Raw genomic sequence first — 17,022 nt, 5'->3', positions numbered from 1 at the left:
GTATGTGTGTTTGTGTGTGGAAGGCGTGGGCGTAGGCGCAATAGATGTGTTAAACGGGTCGTTGTGCCGGCTAAGACGGCGCGTGGTCACACTGGAGACTGGGGACGATCTGCCAGTCGCCGTTCCAAATTCTATTGATGCTGCGTTTTGTGTAACTTTTAGAAACGTTTAGTTTTTTTTTTATGCGGCTTTTGCGTGGGAGCGTCGCGTTTAGGTTTTAGTTGGGCGGCTGGGTGGTTGCTTGGGTGGTGTTTGGGGCGCTTGTATAAATTTCCATTTAGTAGTTTCATGCCGCGCTGCTCGCTCGCTCACGCTCGCACTCTCACGCACACGCACTCTGCACACACACACACACAGAGGCACATATATATATATACACATTCTCCCACCCACCGCCAGGGCGGGCAGCGTGAGCGCAATTTTCTTCGTTTCGTTTTTTTTTCGGCTTTACATTTTACCACCGCCTAGTTTCCAGCGCCAGCGTATACACACAACACTTGCACACACGAGCTGAGCAGAGCAGCGCAGAGCAGCGCAGCGCGCAGCACAGAGGCCACCCTCTTCTTCGCCCGTTGCTTGCTTGTTAGCTTTTCAGGTTCTATTTTCTTTGATTGCTTTTGCACATTTGGCAACACATTATCTTCACCATTACCCGTTGCACAATGTTTAGCACTTGCACTTTGTTTTAAAATTGCATTAATTCTAATTTAATTGGAATATTTCGGGTGTGCAAAAACTTGTAACACACTTTTGCTGCCTCTCGCTGTCTCTTTCAAACTGATTCTGGCATTGCCAGACCATCAGCTCCATGCACTTTGTTTACATTTGGCGGACTGTATGTGGCAACGCTCTGAGTTTAACAGACTGTTAAGTGTGCAGCTTGCAACGATTGTCGTTTGCGCACAGTTGAATTCAAATGCGAGCGACAGTGCGCAGTTTTTTCATGCATGACTAAAATTAGCTACTGTTATTAAACTTAAATTATTACAGTTACTTGCATACACTAATTAATATAAAGCAGATTTTTATACAATAATTTAATGCTTGCCGCTCATAACATTTTGCTAAAGGTAAAGTAGGTCACGCTGTTAGATCACTGTTATTTCTTAACAGCTGCATACATTTTTACAGCCCTGGCTTCGAACAGCTGTTCATTATTGCGTGCTTTATAACTGTGCACAGATAAATAAAATGTTGCGTCAACTTTTGGCAAGTATTAAGCTTAACTAGTCTTAAAGGCTTTACTAAAATGCTGCTTTAGTGCTCCACAGCTGCGCGCCGTCTGCTGCTGCCGCTGGCCACGCCCAAACGCTGTCTGAGCAGCAAACCAAATGGTCTCGACAAAAGTGAGTACTCCACGCCTCCCGAGGTGATTGACTACGAGGATCCGGAAGGCTTGCCGGTGCCGGAGTATCCAGTGCGACCCGACGAACCACTCGCGACACGCAAGCAGCGGTGGGTACACACAATTAAATGGGTAAAATACATTGACTTATCGCTTTCCAATTTCCAGGCTTTTGTATCAGTCGCGCAAACGCGGCATGCTGGAAAATGATCTGCTGCTGAGCACATTTGTGGCGAAGTATCTGAAGGACTTCGACGAGGATGAGACCGCGCTATACGACAAGCTCATCAATGGGGTTAGCAACGATTGGGATATCTATTATTGGGCCACGGAAACAAAGCCCACGCCGCCCGAATATGATACGGATATTATGAAATTGTTGAAGCAGCATGTCAAGAATACGGAACGTGTGCAGCGCATTAGGCAACCGGATTTGTAGATTAGTATTATATAATAATTGAAATTGTATGTTAGATAATGCAAGTGCTTGTTAATGGTATGTTTTTTTCTGTGCTATAACCCATATGAAATAAACTTAAATTAACAGCTGTGAGTCCTGTTAACTTTAACAGCTGTTGCAATGTTAACGCGGATCAAAAGGAGTACAAAAATGATCTTGTTTTTAGTTTTCTTGAAATACACATATGTTTACATGTATATATGCATACGTATATGTATATTTAAACGATGTCAGTTGTATATACTTATCGATTAAGTTTTAGTTGCTACTACAGCGAAATATTACACTTAAAACTTTTGCTCTTATGAAAAATTCATCGAAATTTGTTTTGCATTTTTTTTGCACCCAAATATAAATTGGGGCTCAGATCGGGTATTGTTCACACATCTCGCATTAAGTATAATGAATTTTAGTTTATTTGAATTGTTCACAATGTTTCAGTTAGCTATATATATTGTTTTTTTCTTTTTTCAGATTGCATTTGATTTAAGCGATTATATTGTTGTAAACTCTAGTTTAAAGTTAAATGAACGTACAGCTTTTAAATATGCTAAAGAGTTGCGTTGGTATTTAAGAAACTATTTTGGTGTTATCTCTCGTTAGCAGCATTGCGCTTCAGTAGGTAAAACAATAAACAATACGCACACAGAATCATGTTTGCCAGTTAGTTTCAGAGGGGGGCGTGGCGCAGCACGGCAACTATTTTGTTGAATTATACATAAGAATAATATTACACACACTGTTTGCTTTAGACTTATATCCGAAAGGCTAATTATATAAAAATATTTCTGTAAAACGTTATTAAAATCTTGCCAAATCAATAGGCCAAACGCACAACGCATCGCAATCGCCAAAGAATTTTGCCAGCATTAGTTATCGTAATTTTAAACCATTAAAAAATGAAGGGCATTAAATAGCCGCATTGACGCGTGTAAAATATGGGAAGTAACAACAGAATTAACCTACTACAGATTACAGATTACAGTTCGCTTATAATCTTAATCTAGTCGAGCGTTTCAAAGAAGTCGTGCGGATCCACAAATAGCGCCGGGCTGCTGCCACCGCTCATGGCCGATGATGAAGCTGCTGCTGCGGATGCCGATGCTGCTGTTGTTGTTGTTGTTGTTGCTGCTGCCGCCGCCGCCGCCGCAGCTGCAGCAGCAGCTGCTGCTGATGATGCGGAACCGACGCCCCTGTGTCGACCACGACGTGCTGTGCCTGAATTGCCACCGCGTATACTGGTGGCAGTCAAGACGGGATCGAAGGTTCTGGTTGAGGTCGCCTCGCTGCTCGATATGGACGATTTGCGGCGACGCTTGTTGCGCCGCCGGCGCCGCCGTTTGGTGGTTTGCACGGCGGCCGTCGATGTGGAGGGTACGCTGCCCAGCGGTTCGGTTAGCACGCTGGTGCGCGGCAGAGTCAGCGTGGTCTCGAACATCTTTAGCAGCGTCGGCGAACTGGGTCAATTTTGCGGGAACACATCGTCGATGGTAATGAAAGCATCCTCGCCCAGCGAATGCTGTCCAATTATCTTCAATAGCTCCGCCGCATGCGCCACCAAATACTCAAGTGGCGGCCGGCGCTCAAAATTGAGCGACTCTGCGGGGGTAATACAAAAAAGAACTATATAGTAAAAGTTGGCCAAAGAATTGCAAGTACTCCATGCCTACCTAATATGGCTGAGTTGAGCGTGGTGGAAACGTTCTCACGTCGCGAGGGACACAGTAGCCAGCCCAAGGGACTGGACCAAGGATTTGAGTAGGCAATCAAGCTAAATGCATCCTGTTTACAGACAATATAAATTTAAGTAAACACACATATATAGTCAGTTTATAGTTATTGTGAGGCACCTCCAACATTTGACGCTCCTCTTCAGTCATGAGGTTCTCCTTCTCTAGCTGCTGGCCCATGCTGGACAGTTCCTTGCCGAATTCCAAAATCTTTTCAATGACACGCCCATAATTGCGCGATGAGGGCGACACGTCCACATCTGTAAAAATTGTTGGATATGATATCAATATGCTTTGGCATTCGCAGCTGGTTCCCATACCCATTTCCTCATCGATGGCATCTAGAGAGTTACGTGCTACGCTGGCATTGCCATTAGAACAGGAATCGCCTGAATAAGTGCATATATAGTGTATGAATATACATTTCAATATGTTTCTTATTCAATAATAACTAGATTAGTGCTACGAAACTTACGATTTCTTCGTTCTACTTTTTGCTAAATTACAACTTGAGCTCTTCTTACCCGTCAGAAATTGATAATACTTCTTCATCTTCTTGCATATATAAAAATTCTTGACTAAGTTTTGCAAGTCTTCTTCTTGAATCTTCGTCTAAATTCGTCTTTTCTTGAAATCAGTTTTGAACTAGGCCGAATCTTCTTAAAAATATAGCATGCATAACAAAGCTCGAACCACATTTGTTCCACTTTTTCTTGAATTAATTTTGTTCAAAGGAATTCCTAAATCATATTCGACTATGGCAGCTTCTTCTTGAATCCTTGAACCACATTTAACTAAGTTTGTCTTCAAAGTTTCGCAGATCTTCTTGAATATACAGCATTCGCAGCAGTTCTTCAACCAAATTAGCCTAAGTCCACAAATGTATCTGAACCTTCTTCTTGAATAAATAGTTTCCACTCGAATTCTTCATCTCAGAACAGTTTCGCATCGAGCTTGAATCTGCTTTAAATCAGTTTAAAATTCATGCCTTAATTATTTAAAATATCTTACTTTTATAATAATATTATGATATATGCTCAAACCATGTCTGCCTAAGTTCTTGAAGAGCTTTTCTAGTAATGCCATAGTTAAGTCTCTTTTCTTATAGATAGTATAACATTTAAGCTCGAAACAGTTTCAAATTAGAAAGTATCTTTAGATGTCGTTACGTGAATTGCCAGCACCTGAACATTTTTTATGTAACTCGTACATAAAAAATTATAAAATACCATTTAGGTGCTTGTTAACTATACCATAATAATATATATATATATATCACAATTGAACTATTCTCAAAGCGCGTGGCTAATCATCAGTCTTAAGTCGAACCTGATTGGATTTTTAAGCTATCGAATTATTACTTAGGTAAATATTCGCCTTTTAATTAAAAAGGAATGTAAGCATAATTGTTCTAAGAACTGAAACGCACCATTGGAGTGACTGTTGCAAGGCTCCATTTCCACGTCCATGCTATTTGAATCGTGCTCCGGACACTTGTTGGAGTTGTCATCAATAATCATGCTGCAAATGCGACAACAATTTAGAATATAAATAAATCAAATAGCTCCATTTTATGCTACAAACATTTTGGGATCTGTTTTATCGCCTGGTTTTATCACAGCTGAGTTCGCAGTGTTGTTTTGTGGCTGGTTGTTGGTGCTGCCGGTGCCGATGCCGGTGCCGGTTCCGGAGCCGCCGGATTTGCTGTGCTTGAATGCCTTGGTCGACTGTATGACCGAGGTTTGATTTGTGGGCATGGTCTGTGTGGTGGCGGTTACTTTGTTATTGGCGTGCTGTAAACAAATTGACAACGCTTTAACTTTATATTGGCTGGAAACAATTGAGAAACTCACCTCAATATCAGCGCCATTTATCATCTCAATGAATTGGCGGCACTTCAGTGCAAACCAAAGATTTTTATTGTTCTCCAAGAGACCTGGATAGGAGCGCAGTGTATTCTCGATGGCCTGGCTCATTTTGCCTGTCTGTATGAGCTTGATTATCTCTGAAAGCAGCGGGAAGAGATGTTTAAGTAAAATGACGATATAACCAATTTATAAAGTTAGAAAGTAGGAGTCTGTCTTGCATAAACGGACACAGCCTGATCAAGAATATACGCCTACAATTTGTCGGTTTGGAGTAATCTCTACATGAAACATCAATAATTAAACTATTTAATTTGTACGCACTTTGACGTGTTTTGATGGAGGCCAAGTCCTCGTCGAAGGGCTGATTTGTGTAGCCATTGAAAGCCTCAGCCGTCTTGCAATAGCCACTGTGCACCAGATAGGTGGAGACAAGCCTGTTGAAAACGACGAGCATTAGTTTCTTTTTCACTAATTGAAAATATTTGAATGCTTACCTGTTCATTAGGTTTTCGGGCGTTTCCAGCAAATGGGGATATCTGTCGACTTTGCGCAAGATATTGATGCGCATATCGCGCATCATTTCCTCAATTTTATCAAATTTAAAAGGCTCCTGACCAAAATTAGCATCCACTTCCTCGCCGGGCGTTTGCAGGCCCACCGTCGGATAGAGTTTGGTCTGTGTGGTTAAATTTCGAGTTCAGTTTCCAATTCAATTTGTATGATAATTTTAATTGTAATAAATACCGGCAAATCTCTAAATGCAATGCCCAGATCGACGCCGTTCTTGGTGTAGAAACAAGTGTTGTTCACAAAATTAACGCAACAGCCAATTACATCGCCCGTGGTAAAGGTGGGCCCATACGACTGGCCGTTGCACGAGGAGCTAAACGAGTTGCCGTCGTAGCCGTGATAGCCATACGATTGCTTGTCCCCACCTACTTGAGAGAAGTGCACACAACAGTGGGTATGTCATATGAGTTCTGCGCTTCACACAATACGCACCTGGCAGGCGATTCATGCGAAACTGCTGGGCGGTCAGTCCGATGCCCATGTAACCGTTGCGGCCCTTGGAAATGATGCGCACCTCGAAGTAGTAAAGCCCACAGGACGATGGTATCGGGTATGCGGTACGCACAGAGCCTGCTGCCTCGCTGTGTTGCTTGCCCACGCCTGTAAACAAACACGAGAAGTACAGTAAACACACGCTAGCTGAGCTATTACTTAATATTATAACATATTATTATTTAATAAACCTGTTTATTCATGGTGCATTTCTTGTACATTGCTAACAAATTTGTTGCCCAACTAAGTTCTTTTTCATATTTTCCCCGTTCATTATAATGACCGCGCACTGTAATTGCTACACCTCATTTCTTTCTCCTACAACGAACTTGCAAGCGTGTGCAGCCAATCAGCTGTTTGCCAACCACTCACACAAGCGCAGGTCAGCACGCGAATAAGCGTGTGAGAAGTGGGCGCCAAAAAACAAAACAGCAGCCATTACAGTTGCACGAGTGCAAGCGAGACAACTGCTGTGCCGACATTCCGTGTGGTCGCCACACAAAGCAGCGCGTTGGCGTTTTGTACCAAAAATGGCAGCTTGAGCAGCTGTTGTTGCTGTCTGTTAAGCGAGCAAGAGGAAGCAGCGCTGGCAACTCAATATAATGTAATTTTAAAGTTTGTCAACTAAATCAGCTTTAATTGTATGCACTGTTAGAAATATGTTAAAACAATGTTGTATTGAATTAGTTGAAGAAATGCTGTTGTTTTTTAACTTTGCTCGCACCCTATTTTAGTATATCTTAACATATATATGTATAAGTACAAAATATTTCTAACGTTCTGCTCGCTCTGATGACTCACTTTTAGGAAGTTGTCGCGAACTTGATAAACTATAATTAAAAACAATTAAACTCTTAACAGCCTTTTAACATTTGAATGTTAATGTAATGTTAACTACCTGTTAAGGAACTTGAAATTTGGGAACTCAACAGATGAAAGGAATATAGGAATATAAAGAATGTTGAAATTGAGATTTTAGAACAGATCAAAGCTGTGTTAAAACTAGTTTATATATAAAACTGATTAATTTGCTTCACTGAACGCCTAACACGTAGAAGCTAGACAGCCGAACATTAAATAGATTAAATCTTAATCCTTCGAATATTGTTGACCTTATTATTAGGGAAGGAATTATTAATTATTTATTATATCTGCCCTATTTGAGAATTATGTGTTGAATGAAGTTCCGTCTAAACTTTTTCAAACATAAATATCAATGTATAATATTAAAAAATATATATAACATTTAATGAATTTACTTGAAGTTTAAATAAAGCTCCTTGAATGTTGGAAAATGAAAGGAAAGCAAAAATTGTAGGATTGTATAAATAATACTTTGCCTGGGTAGATGAATACTACTTTTTAGTATATATAATACAAATTTACATATTAGAATTAAACTTTGCCCTATAATATGCATATAACACAAGCTGGAATATTATGCCTAGAATATTTCTTAACCTGTTTTTTAGTTTCTTCTTTCTACTGAAGCCAAAGCTGACCTAAAGAAAATTCTTGGGAATAGTTAAAATAGTAAACTTGAAGAGCTTAAAGACGATTTGAATTCAAAACATATAAAAGCTAAACTAAAGCACTTGATAGATAGATATATATTAGATACAACATTGACCTAGAGCTCATATGTATACATATTATTCTCCTAGATAAACCCTGCTCAATTAACATAATCTATCTGAATAAATATAGAATAGAATAGATCTATACTATAAGGATTGCTTAAAAGACGTCTAAATAGATAAAAGCGGAACTCAAGCACTTGAATGATATATTCTATATGAATATAAGATTCTACTACAGTATTCTTTTCTCCGATATGCATATTCTTCTTCTACATAAATCCAACTTAATTAACATAATGACAATGCATCTATAAGGTTTACTTCTAAACAGAAGAAAGCTGAAGTGAAGCACTTTATAGATACATTCTATGAGAATATAAGATTCTCCTACAGTATATATATTCTTCTTCTAGATAAATCCAACTTAATTAACATTATGACAATGCATCAATATGTACTCTAGAAACGGTGTGCTATTGCATTGCTGTCGACTCACCTTTGTAGGTGACACGGAGATTGTTGTGCGAGAGTCCAATGGTCAGGCACTTGTCGTGCGGACTCCAGCAGCGCGGCAGCGGCGTCTCGTTCTCGTTCACATTCGGATAGAGGAGACGCAAGGGATCGACGCCCTGGTGCGATTGGTTAGCGCTGCGTCCGCCTGCGCCCACGCCAGCTGCTGCTCCCCCGCCGCTGCTGCCGCTGGCCAAGCGGGACGAGCTGTGGCTGTGGCTGTGGCTGTGGCTCTGGCTGGTTCCTTTGTGGCCGCCGGCGTACATGTCGTTGCTGAAGTGGCTGCCGTTGTTGCTGTAAAAGTGACGCGTGCGTCGCGAGCTGGAGGCGCCGCTGTTGTTGTTGTTATTGTTGTTGTTGCTATTGCTGTTGTTGTTGTTGCTGTTGTGATGGCTGCGCGGCGCACGCAGCAGCGGTGGCAGTGGGGCACGCGCCGAGGAATAGCTCGGTAAGACGGCCACAGAATGCAGACGCTGCTGGCCACTGGCTGCGGCGGCGTCGTCTGCTACGGCAGCGGCTGGTGGCGGTGTTCCTGCTGCTGCGGCGACAGCGTCGGCGTCGGCGTCTGCGTCGGCCTCCTCCTCCTCCACCACCTCCTCCTCCGCTTCGAGGTCGTCGTCGCCTTCGTCCTCGTCGTCGTAATCGTCAATGCGCTCCACGACGGCGTCGTTATCGTTGTCAATGGCGCCCGCGTCAATCGTGTCGGCAATGGCGTCCGCGTCGATTATCTCCGGCTGCTGCTGCGGCTCGTTATCCTCCCGCTGCTGCTGCTGCTCCTCCTGCTCGTGCTCCTGTTCTGGCTCTGCCTCGACGCGTGCTCCGTCTCCCTGTGGTGTTTGCTGTAGAGTAGGAGTAGGTGAATGTTCATGCTCATGTTCGGCCTCAGTTTGTTCTTGTATTGTGTTTGTTGCGGCCTGTTCAGCCTCTATGTTAAATAACAGGGCTGCAGCTGAGCTGCTGCTGCTGCCGCTGGCTGCAGTTGCATTAACAGCAGCTGTTGCTGTTGTGGCTTCTGCCTGTAAATTGCTGTTGTTGCTGTTGCTGCTCGCGTTGCTGTTTTCCGTGGATAAATTCGGATTATGCTCATTGTCGTTATCGTTATCGGCATGCTCAAAATCCATGTTTCTTTTTATTTATTGTTTTTGCTGTTTGCTGTTGTTGTTGTACTCTGAGAGATTTTTTGGAAGAAGCAATTAAAAGCGAAGAACAGAAACACATATGAAAGTATGCTGACTGTGTGTGTACATGTGTGTGTATTTGTGTGAGTGTGCGGGACAGGGTGGAATGAAGTGGAGGGCAAATGCAGGTGCAAAGCAGCAAATAACAAAAACAGCAACAACATGGCATCCTGCAACTGTATGCGTGCGCCTGAACAAATGTCCTTTTGTCGATCATCCCCCCCCCCACCCGTCGTTAGCAGAAAATTTATGTACAGCAACAATTTTGTGAGACAGCAACAACAGCAATAACAGCAGTTTACAGTTTTTCGACGCGCAACTGCAGGCAGCAAAAAGCACAACAACAACAATAACAGAGGCAGCAGCTGCAGGCACAAGAACAACTTAACTACTACTACATGCAGCTATGCAATAAAAATAAAATCAATAACCAACTTTTTACACTATTGCGTTTTTGCAAAAGCACACTCCGCTTTTGTAACAGTTAACAAAATGCGTTTCAAATGCGTTTTTACGTCGTTCTTTTTTGAAGTTTTCTTTGTTTTCCCCCTAGCAGCAGCAGCAGCCAGTCACAGTTTACACACACAGGCGCACGACATATACACTAAACACACACACACGCATATACACATACACACGCAAAACATATGTACACGCACGCACACACTCATGCATACAGAAAAAATTTGCTGGTGGCCAAATAAATGCATTGCAAATGGTGAGGTCTGTGTTTTTGGTCTGCTTGTGATATTGTTGTTAATATGCTATTTTGGTTAACTGACTGCATGAATTAAACATTTAATTTCGTTACCTTTACGAAAGTTCAGTGCACTTTAAAATCACACAAATGACTTTTTGTTTAAGATTTTTACCTCGAATTGAGCGCAGTGTGACCGGGTTTTTTAACTGTTTGGCAATTTATGTTACTGCTAATGCTATGCACTGTAAACGACTGTGCAACTGTTAAGTGCAGCCATTCGCCACGAACTTACCATAGCTGTTATCGATAAGGCGCGCAGAGAGCGCTGGTTTGAATGTTAACAGCATAGGCAAATATATAAAAGATGTATGTGAAGTCTATGTCACAGCTGGCTTTACTTTGAAATATAAAATGCAATCAGTTAAAACACCCTGTATACGTCGCTACCTGTGACCGTCCCCTCTACGCCCTGTAGCTGCTCAAAAGTCTGGTTCTTATCTATGTCTACCTACGTAAACGCTGTGCATACAAATATGTCTATGGCCCGTTTTTTTTTATTTTGTTGACAAACACATTTACTAATCACAAATGCGATGGAAAATTACCAGCGAATTTCAAATGAACCTAGCGCTATTGCGTTGTAGATTTTTAAAACTGTGGAATGGAAAAAATAGATTTCACTTTATCAAGGGCATATACTGTACTCGGTTTTTACGTAAACATGTGTACAGTTGTTTTTATTGAATAAAGCACAAGTTATCCGCTTTCAAATATACTTATTTTTAGGTAATCCATATCCTGCAGTAGTTCTGAACAGGAGCTTAAGACTCGGTGTATATTTTTAGTAGATCTCTAAAATTCATCCTTACTGGCTGACGGCTCTACACTGTCTGACTAACTCAACGATTGGTAAGCCGAAACGAACCGAGTGCTCCTACACCAATTTGTCGCAGAGCACCAGATGAGCGTAAATTGGCATTAGTATTGGTGTTTTGCATGCAACACCCCAATACACATAAACAATCTGCTGCTCTCTTTGTGAAACTCTCAAAAACACGAAGTCGCAAGCAGCTGAACAAGTTGCTTTCATACATGAGCTCACACTCACAGCGATTGCTCGTGTAGAAACGAACCTCGCTGAGCGTAAACGTTTGCATGTGTTGGTAAACGCATGGAACTCACTAACACAGCCAAACGCAGCGCTGCTCTCTCAGTTCTCGAAGCGAGTGGGAATTGAGCGTAAAATGTGCGTTGGTATTGCGATTTGTATGGCGCTCACTAATACCATCAAAGCAACTGCTGCGCTCTGCATTTTTCGGCTCTCTGTTTATGTTTTGCTGCGATTGGAATTTGAACTTCATTTTGCTTTATGAATGAATTATTCGTGGTTATTTATTTGTGCTTAAAGATAAACAAAATGCTGTTTATAAAATATAAACCTACTTAAACTAAGCTCTTAATATTAAATTAAAGTTGCGAATAGCTGGACTCATGCACCACCATGGAGGGCTGTATATCGCGCAGTGTGGGGCAACCGGCTAGCTTCATGGTGACCTCCAGATCGTGTCGCATAATCTGCAGCAGTTGCTCCACGCCGCGCTGCCCGTTGGCAGCCAAGCCCCACAGCGCCGGGCGGCCAATGAACACTGTTTGGGCGCCCAGGGCCAGGGCCTTGAATATGTCCGTGCCCTGCATGATGCCGCCGTCCAGCATGACGGCCAGATCTTTGCCCACGGCGGCCACGATCTCCGGCAGAGCCTCAATCGTGGCGGGCGCCGTGTCCAGCTGCCGACCGCCGTGATTGGAGACAATGATGCCGGCGCAGCCGAAATCGCGAGCCAGTTGCGCATCCTCCGCGGTGAGGATGCCCTTCAGGACAATGGGCAGCTGGGTGAGCTGCTGCAGCCACTTGATGTCCTGCCAGGTGATGCTCGGATCAAATTGGCTGGCCACATACTCGTTCAGGCCGGATCCGCCCAACTTGGACACAAAACCCCGCATGAGCTCGTCCTGGAAATTGGCCAGTCTCAGATGCGGCGGCAGGCTAAACTGATTGCGAGCATCCGCGCGCCGATCCCCATTGATGGGCAGGTCCACGGTCAGGACGAGCGCCTTGAAATGGGCCAGCTCCGCGCGGCGCACCAGCTGCTCCGTGAGGGAGCTGCAAAAGGACACGGTTAGGCAATTGGGGTTACAGTTGGCAATTGGGATTGTCTCCGCTGGACACTCACCGATCCTTGTAGATGTAGAGCTGAAACCATTTGCAGGTCTCGGGCGCCGCCGCGGCCACTTCCTCTATGGAGCAGGTGGAGAGCGTGCTCAGTATGAATATGGAGCCAGCCTGGCCGGCGGCGCGTGCCGTGCCCAACTCTCCGTCCGGATGGGCCAACTTCTGCATGGCCGTCGGCGCAATGCCCAGTGGCCAATTTAGCTGCTGGCCCAGAATCTTGCAGCTCGTGTCCAGCTGCGAAACATCGCGTAGGCAACGCGGACGCAAACGCAATCTGTACGGGAAATTGTGGTTTATATTCTGGAGATAGGTCATAGATGGGCTAAGATGTGCACCTTTTGTAGGCCTCACGGTTCAGGCCCAGGGTCACCTGCTCCCCGGCGCCATTCCTGTAAAAGTCCAAGGCAGTTCGTTCCAGCTGCTGCTTGGCCCTTTGCTCAAAGTCGGCGACACAAATCAGCGACATGACTTGCATTTATATATACTAATATATATTTTTTATAGAAAGACTTATGCTTAAACTGTTTAACCTTCAGTTAGCTGCTGTTTTGCTCTCTGAGCGAAAGCCGCGCCAAATGCTCGCTTTTATACCCTTATCAGCCGGATTCGAGCTGTAATTGGGAAGAGACGAACGCAGCAGGCGCATATTTCATATAAATATAAAAAATATGTACATATAATAAAAAATGAGTGTAAATATATTACAAATATTATAGAAATGTAAAAAAAGCGTATAAAAATATGAAAAACGTAAACAAAACTATTATTATAAATAAATAATAAATATTATAACATTTTGTAGAGTAAATAATAAAATACATATATAATATAGAATTATAAGAAGTACTAAAAACATAAATACCCAAATGCCCCACTGCAACAATTTTGTCCAACTTGAAAACCTGTCCAATTAGCTGAAGACCACAATAATCAACTGAACCAAAAGCCGCAATAAATGGAATAAGCTGCAGCAAAACATAAACAGAGAGCCGAAAAAAGAAGAGCGCAGCAGTTGCTTTGATGGTATTAGTGAGCGCCATACAAATCGCAATACCAACGCACATTTTACGCTCAATTCCCAGACTCTACTTGAGCTGTGTGAAGCGCAGAGAGCGTCGCTGCGTTTGGCTGTGTTAGTGAGTTGCATGCGTTTACCCACACACGCAAACGTTTACGCTCAGCGAGGTTCGCTTCCACATAAGCAAAGGCTGTATGTGTGAGCTCATGTACGAAAGCAACCAGTTCAGCTGCTTGCGACTTCGTGTTTTTGAGAGTTGGACAAAGAGAGCAATAGAATGTTTAATAGTATGGATGTATTCCATACAAATTACCAATACAAATATAAAATTACTCTCACTCAGCTATAGGTGTGAGCTCTGGACAAATAGGTGTGCTACCTCTCGTGTTCAGGCGGGCATCACTGCACAACTGCAGCTTAAGAACTAACCTAGAGTTAAGTTTCGGCATTAATTATCTTAGAAGACTTTGAGCCACAACAAGCAGCTGCGGCACCCTGTATGCATATCAGATATATTTCAGGGACAGATTTGACGCTACACGTGGCTCAACCCGCCGCAGCGCTACCTGCTTGCCCGTTTGCCTAACTAGGTTTCTTATCGTCGGGCATACAAATGAGATTGTGGCCTGTTGTTGTGCTGCTTTGCACAAACAAGTCGGCATGGAAAATAACCAGAGAATTTCAAGCGGAACAGAGATTATTGCGTTTTTTATTTTCAGACTGAAAAAAAATATATAAAAAAAACTGAGCTCACTTTGACAAGGAAAAAGACTGTACTTATTGCCGCTTGTCGCACTTTCAAATGATATTTTCAAATAATATAGAAGTTGCAAAAGAAGTTGGTTTTTATAGGTTATTCATCCTCTATATAGTATGATCCTAACTGCTTGACTGTCCTGAGGCATCTGCGCAGCTTAGGCTTAGTTTGCCCGATTAGAACCCGACTGCTCCTACACCTATTTGTCGCAGAGCACCAGATGAGCGTAAATTGGCATTAGTATTGGTGTTTTGCATGCAACACCCCAATACACATAAACAATCTGCTGCTCTCTTTGTGAAACTCTCAAAAACACGAAGTCGCAAGCAGCTGAACAAGTTGCTTTCATACATGAGCTCACACTCACAGCGATTGCTCGTGTAGAAACGAACCTCGCTGAGCGTAAACGTTTGCGTGTGTTGGTAAACGCATGCAACTCACTCACACAGCCAAACGCAGCGACGCTCTCTCAGTTCTCGAAGCGTGTGGGAATTGAGCGTTAAATGTGCGTTGGTATTGCGACTTGTATGGCGCTCACTAATACCATCAAAGCAACTGCTGCGCTCTGCATTTTTCGGCTCTCTGTTTATATTTTGCTGCAGCTCCAATTTGAGCTTTGATAAATTGCAGCGGCGTTTTGCGGTGTTTCTTGCAAATTGTTTTCGGTTATGTCATTTGGCAACTGTGTTGGCAACTTTTATTATTTCATCAGCAAGAATTAATATTGCCAGCGAATAACCCGAAACCGATTTGTGCATACATATATACAAGCGATATGGTATGTGCATAATGTGAGTAGATGCTGTAAGCCGCATGCAATAGTTGTTATTGTTAAGTGCAGTTGTTTGTTTTTTATTTTTTAATTTTAAATTTGCGGTAGTTATACATACACAAGTGTGCATGGAGAGATATATACAAATATCGTAAAGAATGTATGCATGTACATACATATGCATATATGTATGCATGGCTGGGCTTATGGCAAACACAACACACACACACACACACACACACACACACACACACACACTTGCATATAATATTTGTATACCAGATAAGGCCGCGCTTGACAAAGTTCTACGAGCCGCTAACCGATCGGTCTCTCGCTCACTTTGCCTCTCATTCGCGCTGCCTTTCGCTCGCTTTGGCTCTCTCGCTCGCACTGCCTCTCTTGCTCGTTTTGCCTCTCCTTGTCGTTCTTAACTTCTCATGACTGGGCTGTGGGGTGTATAAAAAGCCGCGCCTCCGTCGAGTTGTCATTCAGTCGACTTGCGACTACACAAGCAACAAGTGAAGTGAAATCTTCCAAAAGTTCTCGTTCTCTTTTTGAAAATATTAAATAATTAAAAAATTAAAAATGCGTCTGGGCCAGACTATGCCAAACTTCAAGGCGGAGACCACCAAGGGTCCGATTAGCTTCCACGAATGGCAGGGCAACTCGTGAGTATTGCACATACCCTATATATATATATATATACAGTCGAATTGATCTTTACTCAAATTTTTTCCTCTAATTTCAGCTGGGTGGTGCTGTTCTCGCATCCCGCCGATTTCACGCCCGTTTGCACCACGGAGCTGGGCCGCATTGCGGTGCATCAGCCGGAGTTTGCGAAGCGCAATGCTAAGTGCCTGGCGCACTCGGTGGATGCGTTGAACTCGCATGTGGATTGGGTGAACGACATCAAGTCCTATTGCCTGGACATACCCGGCGATTTTCCGTATCCCATTATTGCTGATCCCACACGCGATCTGGCCGTCTCCCTGGGCATGCTCGACGAGGAGCAGAAGAAGGATCCCGAGGTGGCCAAGACCATACGCGCTCTGTACATCATCAGTCCCGATCATAAGGTGCGCCTCTCCATGTTCTATCCCATGAGCACGGGCCGCAACGTTGAGTGAGTAGAAGGAGACATTTTTCTCTGCATTTAGATTCATTTAATACCCTTCCTTTGCACAGCGAGATCTTGCGCACCATCGACTCGCTGCAGCTGACCGATCGCTTGAAGGTGGTTGCCACGCCCGCCAACTGGACTGTGAGTATATTATATCATATTTTGTTGAGCTTTCATTGAACGTATACTTTCTGTGCTCACTGTAGCCCGGCACCAAGGTCATGATCTTGCCAAGCGTCACCGACGAGGAGGCCCACAAGCTGTTCCCCAAAGGCTTTGACAAGGTCTCGATGCCATCGGGCGTTAACTATGTGCGCACCACGGAGAACTATTAAAAATGTTTTCCATTTATTTTCTACTTCTTGGGCCAAAATTACGCAATAATTATTCCATTTATTTTTTATAATTATCCAAAGTTTCTTATATAGTTTTGTGTGCATTAATAAATTAGCATTTACTTTTTTATACAAATTTGAGCTTCATTTATTTGTTTTCTATTAACATATTGATTGTTAGTCGAGTCAGGTCGAAAAGTGCATTGAATCGAAGTCGACATTGGATGCACTTGCCCGTAGCCTCTGCCAGTGCTGCCCATTTAGCTTTTTAGCCGTCAAATCTGGCTTTTTCGCAAGTGCAACGGCGACTGTTGAAATGTGTGTTTGTGTGTTTTTTTTTAAATAGTTTTAGCTATA

The 17,022-nt window shown here is 43.1% G+C and overlaps 4 protein-coding genes across 7 annotated transcripts; 2 read left to right on the top strand and 2 right to left on the bottom strand.

Moving 5' to 3' along the window:
- The first annotated feature begins 1,148 nt into the window (after positions 1–1,148).
- Positions 1,149–1,906, top strand: LOC115765435 (succinate dehydrogenase assembly factor 2, mitochondrial). The gene is made up of 3 exons (XM_030708992.1): positions 1,149–1,209; positions 1,262–1,455; positions 1,514–1,906. The coding sequence occupies exons 1-3, from the start codon at positions 1,192–1,194 to the stop codon at positions 1,782–1,784; spliced, it is 483 nt and encodes a 160-aa protein (XP_030564852.1). The 5' UTR covers positions 1,149–1,191; the 3' UTR covers positions 1,785–1,906.
- A 1,350-nt stretch (positions 1,907–3,256) lies between these two features.
- On the bottom strand, positions 3,257–10,782 carry LOC115765402 (ran-binding proteins 9/10 homolog). Of its 4 annotated transcripts, XM_030708958.1 has the most exons (13): positions 10,726–10,782; positions 8,542–9,394; positions 6,406–6,573; positions 6,148–6,338; positions 5,898–6,079; positions 5,725–5,837; positions 5,389–5,540; positions 5,120–5,328; positions 4,965–5,056; positions 3,856–3,924; positions 3,656–3,795; positions 3,476–3,587; positions 3,257–3,404 (listed from the first exon to the last, which is right to left on the bottom strand). In XM_030708958.1, the coding sequence occupies exons 1-13, from the start codon at positions 10,726–10,728 to the stop codon at positions 3,268–3,270; spliced, it is 2,421 nt and encodes an 806-aa protein (XP_030564818.1). In that variant the 5' UTR covers positions 10,729–10,782; the 3' UTR covers positions 3,257–3,267. The 4 variants fall into 4 exon arrangements, with proteins under 4 accessions (XP_030564818.1, XP_030564803.1, XP_030564812.1 ...); XM_030708943.1 differs by lacking the exon at positions 10,726–10,782 and having other exon boundaries at positions 8,542–9,793; XM_030708952.1 differs by lacking the exons at positions 3,856–3,924; positions 10,726–10,782 and having other exon boundaries at positions 8,542–9,723.
- Positions 10,783–11,885: 1,103 nt separating this feature from the next.
- LOC115765428 (peroxisomal (S)-2-hydroxy-acid oxidase GLO3-like) lies at positions 11,886–13,237 on the bottom strand. Its single transcript, XM_030708977.1, has 3 exons — positions 12,999–13,237; positions 12,665–12,937; positions 11,886–12,594 (listed from the first exon to the last, which is right to left on the bottom strand). Exons 1-3 carry the CDS (start codon positions 13,136–13,138, stop codon positions 11,901–11,903), a joined length of 1,107 nt encoding a protein of 368 aa, XP_030564837.1. The 5' UTR covers positions 13,139–13,237; the 3' UTR covers positions 11,886–11,900.
- A 2,543-nt stretch (positions 13,238–15,780) lies between these two features.
- LOC115765437 (peroxiredoxin-6-like) lies at positions 15,781–16,782 on the top strand. Its single transcript, XM_030709006.1, has 4 exons — positions 15,781–15,878; positions 15,959–16,333; positions 16,396–16,471; positions 16,537–16,782. Exons 1-4 carry the CDS (start codon positions 15,796–15,798, stop codon positions 16,663–16,665), a joined length of 663 nt encoding a protein of 220 aa, XP_030564866.1. The 5' UTR covers positions 15,781–15,795; the 3' UTR covers positions 16,666–16,782.
- The last annotated feature ends 240 nt before the right edge of the window (positions 16,783–17,022 follow it).

This window comes from Drosophila novamexicana, unplaced genomic scaffold (genome assembly GCF_003285875.2).
Source record: "Drosophila novamexicana strain 15010-1031.04,08,12 unplaced genomic scaffold, DnovRS2.1 tig00000008-arrow-pilon, whole genome shotgun sequence".
Classification (NCBI taxonomy): domain Eukaryota; kingdom Metazoa; phylum Arthropoda; class Insecta; order Diptera; family Drosophilidae; genus Drosophila; species Drosophila novamexicana.
This window is presented reverse-complemented; position numbering and strand designations above follow the sequence as displayed.

Bases quoted from the DNA above. Each gene is read 5' to 3' on its own strand.
- LOC115765402 (XM_030708943.1), bottom strand. From the start codon at position 9,676: ATGGATTTTGAGCATGCCGATAACGATAACGACAATGAGCATAATCCG. The intron at 6,339-6,405 runs GTGCGTATTGTG...TCTCTCAAGTAG, and splicing joins TCGCATGAATCGCCTGCCAG to GTGGGGACAAGCAATCGTAT. The intron at 5,057-5,119 runs GTTTGTAGCATA...TCGCATTTGCAG, and splicing joins GATAAAACAGATCCCAAAAT to CATGATTATTGATGACAACT.
- LOC115765437 (XM_030709006.1), top strand. From the start codon at position 15,796: ATGCGTCTGGGCCAGACTATGCCAAACTTCAAGGCGGAGACCACCAAG. The intron at 16,334-16,395 runs GTGAGTAGAAGG...TCCTTTGCACAG, and splicing joins AGCACGGGCCGCAACGTTGA to CGAGATCTTGCGCACCATCG. The intron at 16,472-16,536 runs GTGAGTATATTA...TGCTCACTGTAG, and splicing joins CCACGCCCGCCAACTGGACT to CCCGGCACCAAGGTCATGAT.
- LOC115765428 (XM_030708977.1), bottom strand. From the start codon at position 13,138: ATGCAAGTCATGTCGCTGATTTGTGTCGCCGACTTTGAGCAAAGGGCC. The intron at 12,938-12,998 runs GTGCACATCTTA...TTTCCCGTACAG, and splicing joins AACCGTGAGGCCTACAAAAG to ATTGCGTTTGCGTCCGCGTT. The intron at 12,595-12,664 runs GTGAGTGTCCAG...GTCCTTTTGCAG, and splicing joins CTCTACATCTACAAGGATCG to CTCCCTCACGGAGCAGCTGG.
- LOC115765435 (XM_030708992.1), top strand. The intron at 1,456-1,513 runs GTGGGTACACAC...TCCAATTTCCAG, and splicing joins CTCGCGACACGCAAGCAGCG to GCTTTTGTATCAGTCGCGCA.